This window comes from Erpetoichthys calabaricus, chromosome 2 (assembly GCF_900747795.2).
Source record: "Erpetoichthys calabaricus chromosome 2, fErpCal1.3, whole genome shotgun sequence".
NCBI lineage: Eukaryota > Metazoa > Chordata > Cladistia > Polypteriformes > Polypteridae > Erpetoichthys > Erpetoichthys calabaricus.
Window position 1 is genome coordinate 269,780,181 of NC_041395.2, and position 19,262 is coordinate 269,799,442.

A 19,262-nucleotide genomic window follows, 5' to 3' on the forward strand; every position below is an offset into this window, starting at 1 on the left:
GAACTCTTATTGTAGCTTTAACTTTTACAGCTTTGTGACTTTGCTCAGTTGAATGAAAATGTCTACTATGTTTACAAAGACATTGAGCACTTTAAAGATGAACCTCAACGCGTTACTATAAGCTGTGAAGAGGACATCCATGTTACTGAAGAAGTTTTTAAGAGGCCTGTTTTCACAATGCCTTCATACAGGTAACTTATTTAAATATATAATATTTGAATTTTGCCTGATATTGCAATGCACTTTTCATGCACTCGAGTGAAGAGTTTTTTTTAGGGATGTCTTTTATGGTGTCAACTTCTGGGCACAATGCAGGTGGCCGCCTTTTACAGAACCTCTGTGTTCTCCCTCTCTTTGTTTTTTCTTTGTAGTTAATAGTTTCTGATAAACTTCTTTTTTTAAACAATGTATTAAGAGCACGAGCAAGGATAAAAGTAAGGCAGAAATAGTGAGTGTTTGATCACTTTCAAATAATATGGATGAGCTGTCTCCTGTCATGGTGAGTCACAGCCCGTTTAGATACTGTAGCATTTTGGGTATTTTGGAGAACTGGCTTAAACCCCTTGTTTCAGATTTTTTTTTTTAATGCTGGGCAGATTTCATTTAATATGATCAAATGAAGTGGAAAAAAGGCAAGAGGGGGACTGGGAAGATAGATTGCATGATCCTACTTAATGTTTATATTCATTCCTGTGCAAATTGAGAGTCAACAACAAAACTCAATCACCCTGTTACCAACACTGTAATGATGTATCATTCCACATATGTGGTGACTTCAACTGTGGGATTTTTGTAAGGATCAATAGCAAAATTCCATCAGTATGTCCATCCATCCTCTTCCGCTTATCCGAGGTCGGGTCGCGGGGGCAGTAGCTTGAGCAGAGATACCCAGACTTCCCTCTCCCCGGCCACTTCTTCTAGCTCTTCCGGGAGAATCCCGAGGCATTCCCGGGCCAGCCGGGAGACATAGGCCCGCCAGCGTGTCCTGGGTCTTCCCCGGGGCCTCCTCCCGGTTGGATGTGCCCAGAACACCTCACCAGGGAGGCGTCCAGGAGGCATCCTGATCAGATGCCCGAGCCACCTCATCTGACTCCTCTCGATGCGGTGGAGCAGCGGCTCTACTCTGAGCCCCTCCCGGATGACTGAGCTTCTTACCCTATCTTTAAGGGAGAGCTCAGACACCCTACGGAGGAAACTCATTTCAGCCGCTTGTATTCGCGATCTCGTTCTTTCAGTCACTACCCATAGCTCATGACCATAGGTGAGGGTAGGAACATAGATCGACTGGTAAATTGAGAGCTTTGCCTTACAGCTCAGCTCCTTTTTCACCACGACAGACCGATACAGAGCCTGCATCACTGTGGACACCGCACCGATCCGCCTGTTGATCTCATGCTCCATTCTTCCCTCACTCGTGAACAAGACCCCGAGATACTTGAACTCATCCACTTGAGGCAGGATCTTGCTCCCAACCCTGAGAGGGCACTCCACCCTTTTCCAGCTGAGGACCATGGTCTTGGATTTGGAGGTGCTGATTCCCAGTATCTTTCAATAAGGGCGCGTAAATAAAGGCGAGCTTCAAAAGGGCGACCTCAATTGGGCGCAGCGAATAAAGGCGCGCATAAATAAAGGCAAGCTTCAAAAGGGCGACCTCAATTGGGCACAGCGAATAAAGGCAAACGCAACAAAATTATTACAGAAAATTTATTAGATAAAGGCAATGATTGAACGTATAAAAAGGTGAAAGCAAGAATATTAAAACATCCAATTAATTAATGCATGAACTTCTAACGAACTATTTCTGGAACAAATTTGTGAAGAAAATTTATTAGATAAAGGCAATGATTGAACGTATAAAAAGGCGAAAGCAAGAATATTAAAACATCCAATTAATTAATGCATGAACTTCTAACGAACTGTTTCTAAAGCTCTCTATATTTCGTTGTTTTCTGCTCTTACTCATTGTTGTGTTACACTTGAAGCTGTAGATTATGTGCAATGCCACATAGATATTTGAGATGCGGTCTATTAGCATAATCAAGGACAATTGATTTAATTCGCTCCGAAGTGTCTCTGTAGGTCTTCCTTGGCCTTGGAATAGGCCGACCTGCAATGAGCTGTTCAAGACACATTTTCCAATCCTATATTCAGTGCATTTCCAGATGTGTTTCCCGTTTATAGTTTTCTCCTTTCTGAATGAGTAGCCTTCGACTACGAGTAGATCTGCACCTTTGTTGCTCTTCACATATTCCAGAGCCATTTGAACTAAATTATCTACGAACGCCTTTATTCGCCGCGCTCAATTGAGGTCGCCCTTTTGAAGCTCGCCTTTTTGTGCGCGCCCTTATTGAATAAAACCCTGATTCCCATGCCATCCGCTTCACACTCAGTTGCGAACCGATCCAGAGAGAGCTGAAGATCACGGTCTGATGAAGCAAACAGGACATTATCATCTGCAAAAAGCAGTGACCCAATCCTGAATCCACCAAACCGGACCCCCTCAACACCCTGGCTGCGCCTAGAAATTCTGTCCATAAAAGTTATGAACAGAATCGGTGACAAAGGGCAGCCCTGGCGGAATCCAACTCTCACCGGAAACGGATTCGACTTACTGCCGGCAATGTGAACCAAGCTCTGACACTGGTTGTACAGGGACCGAACAGCCCTTATCAGGGGGTCCGGTACCCCATACTCCCGGAGCACCCCCCACAGGATTCCCCGAGGGACACGGTCGAACGCCTTTTCCAAGTCCACAAAACACATGTAGACTGGTTGGGCGAACTCCCATGCACCCTCCAGGACTCTGCTAAGGGTGTAGAGCTGGTCCACTGTTCCGCGACCAGGACGAAAACCACACTGTTCCTCCTGAATCCGAGGTTCGACTATCCGATGGACCGTCCTCTCCAGAACTCCCGAATAGACTTTTCCAGGGAGGCTGAGGAGTGTGGTCCCTCTGTAGTTGGAACACACCCTCCGGTCCCCCTTCTTAAAGAGGGGGACCACCACCCTGGTCTGCCAATCCAGAGGCACTGTCCCTGATGTCCATGCGATGTTGCAGAGATGTGTCAACCAAGACAGCCCTACAACATCCAGAGCCTTGAGGAACTCCGGGCGTATCTTATCCACCCCCGGGGCCCTGCCACCAAGGAGTTTTTTGACCACCTCGGTGACCTCAGTCCCAGAGATGGGGGAGTCCACCTCTGAGTCCCCAGGCTCTGCTTCCTCATTGGAAGGCATGTTAGTGGGATTGAGGAGGTCTTTGAAGTACCCCCCCCCCCCCCCCCCCCCCCCCACCAACCCACAATGTCCCGAGTCGAGGTCAGCAGCACACCATCCCCACCATATACAGTGTTGACACTGCACTGCTTCCCCCTCCTGAGACGCCGGACCAGAATCTCCTCGAAGCCATCCAAAAGTCATTCTCCATGGCCTCCCCAAACTCCTCCTATGCCCAAGTTTTTGCCTCAGCAACCACTGAAGCAGCATTCCACTTGGCCTGCCGGTACCTATTAGCTGCCTCCAGAGTCCCACAGGACAAAAGGGACCGGTAGGACTCCTTCTTCAGCTTGACAGCATCCCTCACCACTGGTGTCCACCAATGGGTTCGGGGATTGCCGCCACGACAATCAGTATGTTTCATATTCAATTTGTGGACACAACATGCTGGACCACCTTTATTTAAATGTTTAAATGTCAACCTATGGCACCTTTAGACAGATCTTTCCCCACTCTCATCAACTTAAAAGCCCGTCATTACCCAAGCTAGAAATTTTTATGTGTTTGTTTGGTTGATTGTTGTTTGTTATTGTATGTCTATTTTTATTGAGTTTCTGTAAAGTCTTTCAAAGTATTTTCTGTTTGTCTGTCTATCTATATGTTCCCTATGATGTCTTGTTTACAGTGATCCCCCGTCTATCGCGGAAGTTACGTTCCAGACCCATCACCGATAGGTGAAAATCTGCAATATAGAAAGACCATATAAATAAACATTTTTTTTATAGTTTTAGCCTTAAAATACCCCTCCCACACAACAACAACAACAACAACATTTATTTATATAGCACATTTTCATACAAAAAGTAGCTCAAAGTGCTTTACATAATGAAGAAAAGAAGAATAAAAGACAAATAAGAAATTAAAATAAGACAACCTTAGTTAACATAAAAAGGAGTAAGGTCCGATGGCCAGGGTGGACAGAAAAAACAAAAAAAAACTCCAGAAGGCTGGAGAAAAAAATAAAATCTGTAGGGGTTCCAGGCCACGAGACCGCCCAGTCCCCTTTGGGCATTCTACCTAACATAAATGAAATAGTCCTCTTTGTAGTTAGGGTTCTCACGGAGTCACTTGATGCTGATGGTTATACAGACTTCTGGCTTTTAATCCATCCATCATTGTTGGAACATCATGGTGCTTTGGGTAGATGGTGGTGGCACAAGCCACCACCAATAGGACACCGGAAAAGGAAACAGAAGAGAGAGTAGGGGTTAGTACAAATTTTGAATGAATAGTTATTATAATGAATTGGATATACAGAGTGTCAGGATTAAATTACAGTGAAGTTATGAGAAGGACATGTTAAAGTAATGTGTTTTCAGTAGTTTTTTAAAGTGCTCCACTGTATTAGCCTGGCGAATTCCTACTGGCAGGCTATTCCAGATTTTAGGTGCATAACAGCAGAAGGCCGCCTCACCACTTCTTTTAAGTTTTGCTCTTGGAATTCTAAGGAGACACTCAGTTGAGGATCTGAGGTTGCGATTTGGAATATAAGGTGTCAGACATTCCGATATATAAGACGGGGCGAGATTATTTAAAGCTTTATAAACCATAAGCAGAATTTTAAAGTCAATTCTGAATGACACAGGTAACCAGTGTAGTGACATCAAAACTGGAGAAATGTGTTCGGATTTTCTTTTCCTGGTAAGGATTCTAGCAGCTGCATTCTGCACTAACTGCAAACGATTGATGTCTTTTTTGGGTAGTCCTGAGAGGAGTGCATTACAGTAATCTAGTCAACTAAAGACAAACGCATGAACTAATTTCTCTGCATCTTTCGATGATATAAGAGGTCTAACTTTTGCTATGTTCCTTAGGTGAAAAAATGCTGTCCTAGTGATTTTATTAATATGCGATTTAAAATTCAGATTACAATCAACGGTTACCCCTAAGCTTTTTACCTCCGATTTGACTTTTAATCCTAATGCATCCAGTTTATTTCTAATAGCCTCACTGTATCCATTATTGCCAATCACTAAGATTTCGTTTTTTTCTTTATTTAATTTGAGAAAGTTACTATTCATCCATTCTGAGATACAGGTTAGACATTGTGTTAGCGAATCAAGAGATTTAGGGTCATCAGGTGCTATTGATACATACAGCTGTGTGTCATCAGCATAGCTGTGGTAGCTCACGTTATGTCCCGAGATAATCTGACCTAATGGAAGCATGTAGATTGAGAAGAGCAGCGGACCCAGGATAGAGCCTTGTGGAACACCATATAGAATATCATGTGTCTTTGAGTTATAATTACCACAACTAACAAAGAATTTTCTCCCTGCCAGGTAGGATTCAAACCAGTTTAAGACACTGCCAGAGAGGCCCACCCATTGACTAAGGCGATTCTTAAGAATATTATGATCAATAGTGTCAAATGCGGCACTCAAATCTAAGAGGATGAGAACAGATAAATGGCCTCTGTCTGCATTTACCCGCAAGTCATTTACTACTTTAACGAGTGCAGTTTCTGTGCTGTGATTTGTTCTAAAACCTGACTGAAATTTATCAAGAATAGCATGTTTATTGAGGTGCTCATTTAACTGCATAATGACTGCCTTCTCTAGAATTTTACTTAAGAAAGGCAGGTTAGAGATGGGTCTATAATTTTCAAGAGAAGAGGGGTCGAGATTATTTTTCTTAAGTAGGGGTTTAACTACCGCAGTCTTAAGACAGTCTGGGAAGACCCCCGTATCTAATGACGAATTTACTATGTCAAAAACATTATCAATAAGCACGCCCGATACTTCTTTGAAAAAATTTGTTGGTATTGAGTCAAGGGCACAGGTGGATGGTTTCATTTGAGAAATTATTTTATGCAAATCAGGTAAATCTATCCTAGTGAAAGACTCTAATTTATTTATTATGGAGTACTGGGGTTTCGGGGGATCCTTAGTGTTGGGGAGATATACTATGTTATTTCTAATATCATTAATTTTTTGATTGAAAAATACAGCGATAGCCTCACAGGTTTTACTGGAAGTACTTAGGAGGCATTCCTTTGAGTTACCTGGGTTTAACAGATGATCAATTGTCGAAAATAAGACTCTGGGATTACTAGCATTGTTATTTATAAGCTTAGAGAAATAGCAGCGCCTCTCAAGACGGACTGTGTTATTGTATTCTGTTATTTTAACTTTTAATATCTCATAGTCAATAGTTAGTTTAGTCTTCCTCCATTTACGCTCAGCTCTACGGCATGTTCTCTTTAAATCAGACACTCTTTGGGTCTTCCAAGGTATAACAATGCTAGAAGATTTTTTAACTGTCTTTTCAGGTGCAACTATGTCAACAGCAGCCCTCACTTTAGTATTAAATCTTTCCACCTTACTATTTACATTCTCCTCGCTATTATAGTTGGCACTATAAACGGACTGATTGGTTAGAATGTTTGTAAGTTTTAAAGTTGCTGATGAGTCAAAGAAGAGTGTTTTAACAATATGCTTCTCATGAGTGTTTTCTATCATTATTTCTATATTAAAAAGTAGAAGAAAATGGTCTGAAAGACCCGTATCAATGACCTGCTTTATATCAACTTTTAATCCTTTAGTAATTACTAAGTCTAACGTATGACCTGCTTTATGTGTAGGCTGATTAACGAGCTGTCTCAAATCAAAAGAGTCCAGGAGGTTCATAAATTCTTTTACTTTTTGGTCACATTGATTATCTACATGAAAATTAAAGTCGCCGACTATTAAGAGCGCGTCATAGTTCGTAATTAAGATTGACATCAAGTCAGAGAATTCCTCAAAGAAAGACGCGTTGAATTTAGGAGGTCTATACACGGATAATACTAGAACGTGAGAAACTCCCTGAATAACAATGGCGAGATACTCAAAAGACTTGAACTTACCAAAACTGATATTTTTACATTTTAACCTGCTCGAGTAAATGTTTGCTAGCCCTCCACCTCTCTTTCCTTGGCGATCAGCACGAGTAAAACTGTAATCCGGAGGCGCAGATTCGATTAAAACAGCTGCGCCATCTGAGCTAAGCCACGTTTCACTTAGTGCAATAAAATCTATTTTTTTTTCACTAATAATGTCGTTGATAAAAAACGTCTTGTTAGTTAAAGCTCTAATATTTAATAGTGCCATATTCAATGTTTCGGAGGAGCAGAGATGAATACTATGTGCGTTATTGATATAGGGAACAGGAATTAAGTTATTTTTATTAGCGCCGCTCTGTGTGTATTTTTTATTTAATCTATGATCTGTTTTTACAGTTTTAATACATTGTTCATCTAAAGTAGTAACTTTAATTAAATTATTGGCGTTTATGCCGTATTGCCTAGATTTTCTATGTGCATTAAGATTGGTTATTACAGTATTTATGTTGCGCACTTTTATGGAAGATTTTTTTAAACAATTATCATGACCAAACACAGGAGTGGCATTTCGGAAGGGGTTAAAAGCAGAGATAGATAGTCAAGATAAACGAATTACCTTCGATATGTTTTCGGAGAGGACCCGGGCGCCGAAGCTGTTCGGATGCAGGCCATCTCGCTTGAAGAAACGCGGGTCTTTCCCAAAAGAGGTCCCAGTTGTTAATGAACCCGATGTCTTGATTCTTGCAGAAGCCCTGCAGCCAGTTGTTTAAACCAAGCAGACGACTGTAATACTCGTTTGATCGTCTGACGAGAGGGAGTGGACCCGAGATGAATATCTTTGCCGATGGGGTCCTCTCCTTTGTGTCTTTAATTAATGCAGTGAAGTCTGCCTTGAGGATCTCCGACTGTCGGTGCCTTATGTCGTTTACGCCAGCATGTATAACAATGGCTCCAACTGCCCTGTTCTTGTAGATCGCCGGTGCACGTCTCGTCACATCTCGGACGCGAGCACCGGGAAAACAAGAAACAAAAGATTTTCTATTAGGGCAAGTGATATTGAGGTTCCTAACAATAGAATCACCTACCACAATTACATCACCAGGAGCTGAAGGCGAACTGGGGACGCTTAGAGGGTCAAACCGGTTCTGGGTTACGATGCTTGCCTGTGCCGATGGAGGTGTTCTGGCCTTGAACCCCCGCCTGCATAGCTGAAATACACCGAGGTCATCATCGGTGTCGCTCCTACGAGGCGCGGGGGTGAAGGTGACTTGCGCGGCACAACGCGGGGTTGATGTTACGCCGATAACAGATGGCGAGGACGGTTTATCCAACAGCCGAGCCTTCAGATCTCTGAGGTATCTTCGTCTGGACAGAAGATTCTGAATCTGTTCATCGAGTGCCTGGAGTTCCTCGACTACAGTTGCAATGCGATTCACCTCACTGTCGGCCATTGTCCGCTTCTGCTTTGCTTCCGCTTCCGCTTCGTGCCCTAGGAAAAATGAGAGAGAGATGTAAACTTATTAAAACACACTTTGTAAACACATATGATATGTGGATGTCGGGCTAAGGATATGTGTAACATCTCTCTATGATAAAAAAAAATCTTGACAGGGAGACGAGGCTTGATCTTCTCAGAAGACAATTTGACATCCCGTGAGAGACATTTTAACGTCACGGAAGTCAAGGCAGTGAGACAGAAGGACAGCTGCTGTACAGGCTTTTAAATGATCAACGCGCACAGCGACAAGCAGAACAGGCATCTTGGCAGAAGCAGCACAAAGCTAGTAGCTGATCCATCTACTTCTGCTTAGCGTGCGTTCAGCTCCCCCCCTTCACAACACGAGCGGGAGAGACTTAAAGTGGTAGCACACCTCTGGGGGGGTTGAGTGAAGTGATCGAGTCCAGATCATCTCGGAGAGACACTTTGACAACACGCAAGACTAGACATTACAACCTTACGAAGCAAAACCCATGAGACGGTGACTTTTGCACGTCACGCCCTACTTACAAACAATTTAAAACAAGCTCACTGACATCTAACCTGGCAGTTGTTGGAATGCTTTCGGCAGACAAACTTCAGGTGCTCCCAGCTCTTAAAACAACGACAAGCAGAACATGCAGCTTGCCAGCAGCAGCTGCAGCAAGCCAGCAGATGATCCGAGCGCATCTCCTTAGCGTGTGTTCAGCCCTCACATTCCCCCTCCTCCTTCAGAATGCTAGCGGCAGAGACACGAAGTGGCAAAAGGACATCTACTGTACAGGCTTTTAAGTGATTGACGCAAAGCGCGACAAGCACAACACACAGCTGGCTAGCAGCAGCAGCAAGACACCAGCTGAACCGATCACATCTTTTTAGCAGGCGTTCAGACCCCCCTTCACAACGCGAGCAGTATTATAAGTGCCGCGAGAAAGAGATTTAACTACGCCTGGGGCTGGAAATAAAGGACAAATGTTGTTTTTACAAATGTTTTAAAGTAAAAATGAAAATAGTGCATATGTAACAATTCCCATGAAAATAACAATCTCTTTAAATTGTTTATCTGGTAAACCAAACCTGTGGGTGGGCGAGCAAAGCCCACTAGTAATAATAATAATATTAATAAATCCGCGATGTAGCGGGGGCGCGATAGCTGAGCCGTGATATAGTGGGGGATCACTGTACACATCTTCTTTATAATGGTGAATACTATTGGATGTACACCTGCTTTATAAGAGTTTCATGGACTCTCAAATCTTATAAGCACAATGTCTCTTCAGACCAGTGTTTATGCAGTGAAGAATTCTAAAAAATGCTTTCATTACTTAGTGTTGACTGTTCATAAATACATTTTCATCCATGGTCCCTGTATTTTTTTTTCAAATTCCTTCCTTTTCACATTGGTCCTACATATTCTGTTTTCAAAATCACAACAGTGTGCTCCATTTAAAATTAAACCCACTCTATCCACTGAAATCCATGTGCAGAAAAATTTGATGAGTTCTATATATCAACTAACCTTCAATAATACTCAACATGTAACCTCCATACCGTTTTTTTATTGTCTGCCAATAGTTTTTTGTAAGCTTTTGCAGTAATCTGCAGTCATTTGTGTTATTTTGTATTAATTAGAGTCCTTTTTTTTACTTACTGGCTGTAATTAGTGTTGTTTTTTTGCATATTAAAACTGGAATATTTAAAAGTTTCAACATGTACCTGGTCTGAAATTCCTTCATTTCAAAATAAATAAAAAATCGTTGGGTATGTCTGTTTTGCCGAGTTTGTGATGTCCTTCCAGTGCAGTTGTACTCGCTCCTTTTTGTGATAGCCAGTAACGTGCTTCCTGACAGAACTGGTGCTATACAAGGAGTTAACAGGTACATTATGTGACTCGCCTTCACTGGAGCATGCCACTGTCTACACCCAAATTGCTAAGATTACAGTATATAAATGAAGTCGATGACTGAAAATTGCTGAAAAGTCACATTATGTGATGTGAACTTAATCAAACATACCCACTGGAAAGAAGGGTTTTCTAGAACCACTTCACTTAGAAAGATGGAGGTGAAGGTTGTACAGTTTGATCATTACAAATAAAAACACAGCTGACATGTTTCACTTTATATGTCACTTGTCAAGGACGCCCCCAATCTTAGCTTAGTTCAGCTGCAGGTAAAGAAGTGTTAAAAACAATGGGGCATTGTTAATAATGGAGTTGTCCAGATTTTACTTTGGTTATCTTTACTATTAGCAGTGGTTTCTATGTTAAACTTCAGAAGTCCAAATGGGATAAAAATTTTTACACAAAGCAGCTAAGAGGATTTTACAGGTGGGTGTCCAACAAGAAACTTGGGCTCCCAAGCCTTTCTGTTTACTGAATGTAGCCCGCCAAATGCCTGCTTTTGCCAAGGTAACCTAAAGACTTCAGTGAGCTGGGAACCTGAAAGCTGATATGAAGATGTGCTTGAGTTCTTTTGAATTTCACTCTTACCTTTTTGTGGTTCTTCCTTTAAGGTTAGGGTTGTCTTCAAGAGGTGAGGAAAAAAGAGTGCCTTTGTTCTTAACAATCTCGAGTCCGCAGCTCAGATTATATGTGCAAAAACATTTAAAAAGGATAAAACAAAGATTTGGCAAATTTATGATCTTTGTAAGTGAATAAAATATGTATCCAGAGTTAGCAGTTGCGTTTTCTTTAGCTTGTGAGTGTTATTTTAGATGAAAATCAGCAGCCACTCCTAGGAGGTGCATAATTTTCTGCATGCAGTAAGGATAGGAAATAGAAGGAAATGTACACAAAGTATATAATTAAAATGTTGTGCACACATACATAAGGTGGGGTTTAAAACAACAAAAGTAATGAAGCACAGTGTCAGAGTTAAAGAATGTGCTGTCTTTGGATATCAAGTTAGCCAGCAGGTGCCATTTTAGTTTTCATTTTTGTTTTTAATTCACTACTGCTTGTGGTTAATCACTCTGTTTTTGTGGCTTTGCATTTTACACCTTTATTCTTGACTGAGTAACTCCATTACATGTTTATGGCAGGAAAAATGTTTTTTTACTATGAAGGATGCGCTGTGGAGAATGCAATTTCTAAGAAAGTAGGTTTTGATCCATTATGCTGTATTTTTAATTTTGTAGGCAGTCTTCATCATAAAGTATTCATTTCTCTGAATTTAAAAATAAGTTAATTTTTCTGACAACTGTACTTGTGAACATTCCACTCCACTATTATTATCTAATCCAAATAATATGCACTACAATAATTTTAAAGGGGAAAAAGTAAAAATGTGTCTTGTTGTAGATTACATATTGGCAATCTTACAATCTCTGATTGTTTTATGTATCCAAGCAGCAGTTAAATGACATGCATGAGGTCACATGGAAAATTGGTGATGAACAGAGCATGTAACTTTGCATTTTGGAGCAGACCAGACTGCCTGACATTGTAATGGTTTTGTAAATGCTTGTGCTTAACTTGCAATTGCTTGTCTTTTTTGTTTAAGCATTTAATTTTTCTGTATGCTACTGTATATAGTGTGACGAGTGGCTGGGGGCAGTACCCCATTGGGACGCCTGGAAGGACCGGAGGAGGGATTACGCCTCCTCCGGACCACGAGGGGGTGACCGCCCTGGTGGCTATGGGGACCACAGGAAAGGAGCATTGAAGCTTAACCCTATAGGGGCCCGTGGTCACTGCCAGGGGACGCCCGAATGCCTGGAGAACCCTGGTTGTCATCACTTCTGCCACACCTGGAAGTGCTGGAGGGACGAAGACCAGGGACACCCGGAGTGCTTCCGGGTGCACAGCTGACACTTCTGCCACACCAGGGAGTGCTGGCAGAAGTTCATCGGGAAGGCACCTGGAGCATGTTCCATTCGAAGGCTGGAGTCGGGTGGAAGAGGATGGATAGATAGATAGATAGATAGATAGATAGATAGATAGATAGATAGATAGATAGATAGATAGATAGATAGATAGATAGATAGATAGATAGATAGATAGATACTTTATTACTCCCAAGGGGAAATTCACATACTCCAGCAGCAGCATACTGATAAAGAAAAATAGTAAATTAAAGAGTGATAACAATGCAGGTATACAGACAGACAATAACTGTATAATGTTAACGTTTACGCCCCCAGGTGGAATTGAAGAGTTGCATAGTGTGGGGGAGGAACGATCTCCTCAGTCTCTTCAGTGGAGCAGGAAAGTGACAGCAGTCTGTTGCTGAAGCTGCTCCTCTGTCTGGAGATGATACTGTTTAGTGGATGCAGTTGATTCTCCATTATTGACAGAGCTCCTAGGAGAGGAGTGGAGGTGGTCAGAAGAGAGGCATTGTTAAGTGGCCAGGACTGAAGGGTGATTGGCGCTGGGGCACTGGGTTGTACGTGGCACTTTGTAAAATATAATTATGAATAAATGTATGTTGTGCCTGTCTGTGTCCGGGCTGCTTACCACAATAGGTATTGAAACTTAGTCTGCTAAAACATACTGTACTTGCTGTTCAGTCACAGCATAGATTTAATAAGCTGTACTGAAAAAGAAATATCCAGTGCATGAGTGGCAATGTGTGTACAAGTTAATTTGATAACTTCCTGCTGTGCAGATTTAGGAAAGAAACCAGCATTCTGGCTAAGCATCTGTGTTCAAGTATTGTGAATTGCATCACAGACTTTCAGTTGTGTGGAGAAAATAAAACATTGTAATTATGCCACTTTGAGGCCAGATTAGGCATTACACTTGTAGTATTTTTTTTACACTCAAGGATATATTTATTGTGTCTATTGTCTGTCACAGGACAGGGAGATGTGTAGACAATTAATTTTACTTGGCCATTGATTTTAGTACTTTTTATCTAATGTCATTTAACTATTGTGATTCATTGTATTTCTCTCTTCTTCTACCCAGATATCTTCGGTTGCCCCTGCCAATGGAAGGAGCTCCTTTGGAGGAACATTTTGATACATTTATTAATACTTTGAGGGTAAGATAAGTATACAAAATATTCCTTAAATGAAGCACATTATGGAGCATTTCAAAAATGATCCATGATTGCTTTGTGTTGTTTCAACACCAGAAACAATACAATAAAGTTAACAGCATAGCACTACTGCCACACAGCTCGAGGAGACTGTTTTAAAGTCCTGGATGGCCACTGTCTCTCTGTAATTTGTACATTCCTGCTGTGTCCATGTGGATTTTTCCAGGGTTCTCCAGTTTGCCATAGATGTGCATATTAGATTAACCAGACACTTTAAGTTGGACTTATATTAGTGAGTTTGGTGTGTGTTTAAGTGTCCAACCCCTGTGATTGTGGGTCACAAGGATCATACAAAGTAGAATGGTTTAATTGAATATTTTGTGCTATTTGAAACGCTGAATTTAAGTTGCTATTTTTCTTTTTCTTTTTTTTTGGTTTCCGCAGAGTATGACTCTTTGTTTCCAGTCAACTGTTTTTTTTTTATCCTGCTTGTATTTATAATGTATATATGATATTTCTGTTTGTGTCTGCGTGGGTTTCCTCCGGGCGCTCCGGTTTCCTCCCACAGTCCAAAGACATGCTGGTTAGGTGGACTGGCGATTCTAAATTGGCCCTAGTGTGTGCTTGGTGTGTGGGTGTGTTTGTGTGTGTCCTGCGGTGGGTTGGCACCCTGCCCAGGATTGGTTCCTGCCTTGTGCCCTGTGTTGGCTGGGATTGGCTCCAGCAGACCCCCGTGACCCTGTGTTCGGATTCAGCGGGTTGGAAAATGGATGGATGGATATTTCCGTTGATATAATTTACCTGTATCTTGTGGTCAGGAAACATGCTGTCTTCTCTTTCTACAGCAGATTGCTAAGGTCAGAGTGTACTGACTCCCTTAGGGTGTTAAAATTGGAAATGTTACTTGCTTCACTTAATACCCATTTGCTAATAAACAGTAACTAGGTAGTGTAAATGAAGTAGATAGCCAACAGAATGAAAATTGCTTCTATGGAGGTGGGCTGAGAAAACGTAACTAAAAATGCACCTACTTCCCACAGTACTCATCTCTCCCAAAGGTACAAACCAATAAATATGTTCAGGAGTTGGAGGTTGCACTTGACTCCTAATGGAGATACCAGCCCTGAAGAGAAAAAAACATCTTGAAATTGTAAATTGACAGAAATTACATTACATATACATATGAAAAAGTTTGGTAACCCCTCTCAGCCTGCATAATAATTTATTCTACTTTCAACAAAAAAGATAACAGTGGTATGTCTTTCATTTCCTAGGAACATCTAAGTACTGGGGTGTTTTCTGAACAAAGATTTTTAGTGAAGCAGTATTTAGTTGTATGAAATTAAATCAAATGTGAAAAACTGGCTGTGTAAAAATTTTGGTACCCTTGTAATTTTGCTGATTTGAATGATTTAACTGCTCAATGCTGATTACTTGCAACACCAAATTGGTTGGATTAGCTCGTTAAGCCTTGAACTTCATAAACAGGTGTGTCCAATCATGAGAAAAGGTATTTAAGATGGTCAATGCCAAGTTGTGCTTCCCTTTGACTCTCCTCTGAAGAGTGACAGCATGGGATCGTCAACGCAACTCTCAAAATATCTGAAAACAAAGATTGTTCAGTGTCATGGTTTAGGGGAAGGCTACAAAAAGCTATCTCAGAGAATTAAACTGTCGGTTTCAAATGTAAAGAATGTAATCAGGAAATGGAAGACCACAGGCACAGTTGCCAGTTAAACCCAGCATGTCTGGCAGGCCAAGAAAAATACAGAAGCGGCATATGCGCAGGATTGTGAGAATGGTTACAGACAACCCACAGATCACCTCTAAAGACCTGCAAGAACATCTTGCCGTAGATGGTGTATCTATACATCGTTCTACAATTCAGTGCAATTTGCACAAAGAACATCTGTATGGCAGGGTGATGAGAAAGAAGCCCTTTCTGCACTCACGCCACAAACAGAGTCACTTGTTGTATGCAAATGCTCATTTAGACAAGCTAGATTCATTTTGGAACAAAATGCTTTGGACTGATGAGACAACAATTGAGTTACTGTATTTGGTCATAACAAAAAGCGCTTTGCATGGCGGAAGAACACCGCATTCCAAGAAAAACACCTGCTACCTACTGTCAAATTTGGTGGAGGTTCCATCATGCTGTGGCACTGTATTATTAGTTCAGGGACTGGGGCCCTTGTTAAAGTCGAGGGTCGGATGAATTTAACCCAATATCAAAAAATTCTTCAGGATGATGTTCAAGCATCAACCACAAAGTGAAAGTTACGCAGGGGTTGGATATTCCAACTAGACAATGACCCAAAACACAGTTCGAAATCTACAATGGCATTCATGCAGAGGGAGAAGCACAATGTTCTGGAATGGCCGTCACAGTCCCCTGACTTGAATATCATCGAAAATCTATGAGACGATTTGAAGCAGGCTGTCCATGTTCGGCAGCCATCAAATTTAACTGAACTGGAGAGATTTTGTATGGAAGAAAATACCTCCATCCAGAATCCAGACACTCGTCAAAGGCTATAGGAGGCGTCTAGAGGCTGTTATATTTACAAAAGGAGGCTCAACTAAAAATTGATGTAATATCTCTGTTGGGGTGCCCAAATTTATGCACCTGTCTAATTTTGTTATGATGCATATTGCATATTTTCTGTTAATCCAATAAACTTAATGTCACTGCTGAAATACTACTGTTTCCATAAGGCATGTCATATATTAAAAGGAAGTTGCTACTTTGAAAGCTCAGCCAATGATAAACAAAAATCCAAAGAATTAAGAGGTTCCCAAACTTTTTCATATGACTGTATATATATTTTTTACTTTTGAGTGTATGGCTTGGTTGGTTCGTGTTTACAGTATGTCTGATCTGTTATACTGTATATACAATATATTTGCTGTGGCATTGACACAGTTCTTTATAAGAAGTTCCAACTCTATAACTTATTGAAATTACTTTGAAAACAAACTCTTGTTTTGATCTTTGTGTTTTCAAAGGAAAGCCCCAATTTACTGCATTGCAGAGACAACAGCAGACCTCTTCCTGCTCTGCTGTTCAGCTGTCAAGTGGGAGTTGGTAGGACAAACTTGGGAATGATCCTCGGGACTCTATTTATGTACCAAGTAAAAGGAGCTCCTGAAGCTGCCAAGTGAGCATCTGATATTTTCCTTTCAGGCTTTCTAATAAATCTAATTTAACTTTGTATTTTTACAGTGATACTTGTTTTAAGAAGTATTGTTCATTTAAAGGCTAGGATTCATTAAATCTGTCTTTGGTGGTATGTCTCTAAATCATTTATGCATGCTGTATATAAATGCTACCTGGGAAATTTCTTAAGAGAGTTGGCCTTGATTATTGATGATTGAGTGTCGCTGGTTAATCAGATGTATCAGTACTATGAAACTAAGTACTTTTCTGTATACAATATTTATTATTATATTATTATTAGTTCTCTGAACCTCCTTACTCCTGAATATGCAACTTACAATATCCCACCAGTAAGACATTTGTACCATGTATCAAGTATTGCCTTTCCTACTGACTAATTTTAACTTTTGTTGATGGTCATTAGAAAATTTACAGGACTCTGTACAGTGGAACCTCGGTTCACGACCATAATTCGTTCCAAAACTCTGGTCGTGAACTGAAGCAATTTCCCCCATAGGTAAATAAATTAATCCGTTCCAGACCATACGAACTGTATGTAAATATATATTTTTTTTAAGTTTTTAAGCACAAATATAGTTAATTAAACCATAGAATGCACAGCTTAATAGTAAACTAAATGTAAAAACTTTGAATAACACTGAGAAAACCTTGAACAACAGAGAAAACTAACACTGCAATAGTTTGCGCTATAGTGCTACTAACCACTGGCTAAAAACACTTTTTTTTAATGAGTTTTAAGCACAGGGAAAAAAATGAACATTTGAAAAAATCCGTAATTTAATAAACCACCAAGAAAAGTAACATTGCAACAATGCACGCTACGAACCGATCTTTGTAAACAGAAGTGAAAACAAAATCAAGCCCAGTGCATTCTTTAACTGCCTTCCTACCTTATGCGTCCAGCTCTCTCTCTCGCGCTGCCTGTGTGTGTGCGTCTCTCTCTCTCGCGCTGCCTCTGTGTGTGTGTGTGTCGCGCTCTCTCGCTCTCTCTCTCTCTTGCTCGCTGCACAGGAAATGCACAGGGAGAGACTGAACATGTACAAACCGAAAGGGAAACTGGCTTGTTCGTATACCGAGTGTGTGGTCGTGACCCGAGGCAACAGTTTGGCAAACTTTTTGGTCGTAAACCGATTTGTACGTGTACCGAGACATTTGTGAACCGAGGTTCCACTGTATTATTTTAAATTCAAACAGGAAATTAGTAGGCATAATAGAAATTTTGGGTATAAATATTATTTTATACTGTAGCAGATCCTGTAAAAGTGGTAGCTTCAGTCAGGTTTGAATGTTACGCTTTGATCTGTAATCTTGTACCATTACAAGTTTTGGAGGGTTTTGGTCAGAAGCAATATGCACTGAATTTTTAATTTATTTTTATTTATTTTAATTTATTATGTATAGCATTGACATTTACAGGGTGCACATTTATGTGGCCCATGTAATGAACTGAGCATGTAACCATTGTACAGAAAAGAACAGGTAAAAGAAATAATATGCTGAACCATATACAATGTCTGCCTCCTCCATGTTCTTCCCATTAAGGGCCCTTTTACTAAGCTGTGCAACCATTTACAGTATATTTGCCAATGCATGCCGTCACTTCTGGCTTATTTTGTATCCAGGGCTTGAAGATGGCGGATATGCTGTACCAGCACTTTACTGCTTTTGCTTTGTGAACTGAAGCACAGTGACCCATCGCAGTCTGACCTCCAATGGAAACCCTAGTTTTCCACAATATTGCATGTATTTTACCACCAATAGCGTGTCGTTGGCCATTCAATTCTATGAAGTAAATATGTATATAAGCACTGGACAATGTGCGAGGGGCAAACTCCCCCTTTGAATTTGCATGTATTTTATGCTGCATCACAAGGAATAGGGAGTACTGCATGTACCCAATGGCACAAATTGCTATGCATGTCGTCTTTTAGCTTCACTCCATTTCTGCATGCTGAGACGAAAAAAGGATGTGGTGCCTATGAATAGGTCACTTGCTACAACATCATTACCAACAGTTACCGATAAATAAAAAAATACGGGTCAACTAATTTTCTTTTTTCTGTAATGTCACCAAGTTTCAATTAAATTAGTCAAAGCATTTTTCAAATTTTGGAGTATTTACTTTGTCTTTTGTAGTATGGGCTTTACCCCTAAATATTGATATATCAAAATGTCCTTTCTTAGCTGATACCTACTGCCCTAGATGTACCATCCTGCCAAATTTCAGCTTTTTAACTAAATGGAGAAATAGTGTTTTTGTTGATAAGTGAGTAAGTGAGTCAGTTAGTCAACTTTGCATTGTATATTCAAGGGTAAATCAAAAAGTAAAGGCAATTTTAAAATTACTCCATAACCACACAGGTAGCTCAAATACACATAGTGCAGCACTCTGTCGTTAGTCTAGTTGAAGCCAATGTCAAATGAACATGGATGCTCCACTTCAGATTGTACCATTGTTGAACAATGTGCCGCAGTGAGATTTCTTTGGATAGAGAGAGTAAAACCTGCTGAAATTCACTGAAG

At 40.7% G+C, this 19,262-nt stretch overlaps 1 protein-coding gene across 4 annotated transcripts in view; it reads left to right on the forward strand.

The window, feature by feature from the left end:
* LOC114647044 (paladin-like) overlaps positions 1-19,262 on the forward strand; it is a 256,380-nt gene that overhangs the window by 141,805 nt on the left and 95,313 nt on the right. For all 4 annotated transcript variants that reach the window (XM_028795527.2, XM_051922927.1, XM_028795529.2 and 1 more), the window contains exons 6-8: positions 31-191; positions 13,486-13,561; positions 16,568-16,719. In XM_028795527.2, coding sequence (XP_028651360.1) covers positions 31-191; positions 13,486-13,561; positions 16,568-16,719 — 389 coding nt within the window. The remainder of the gene's footprint in view (positions 1-30; positions 192-13,485; positions 13,562-16,567; positions 16,720-19,262) is intronic.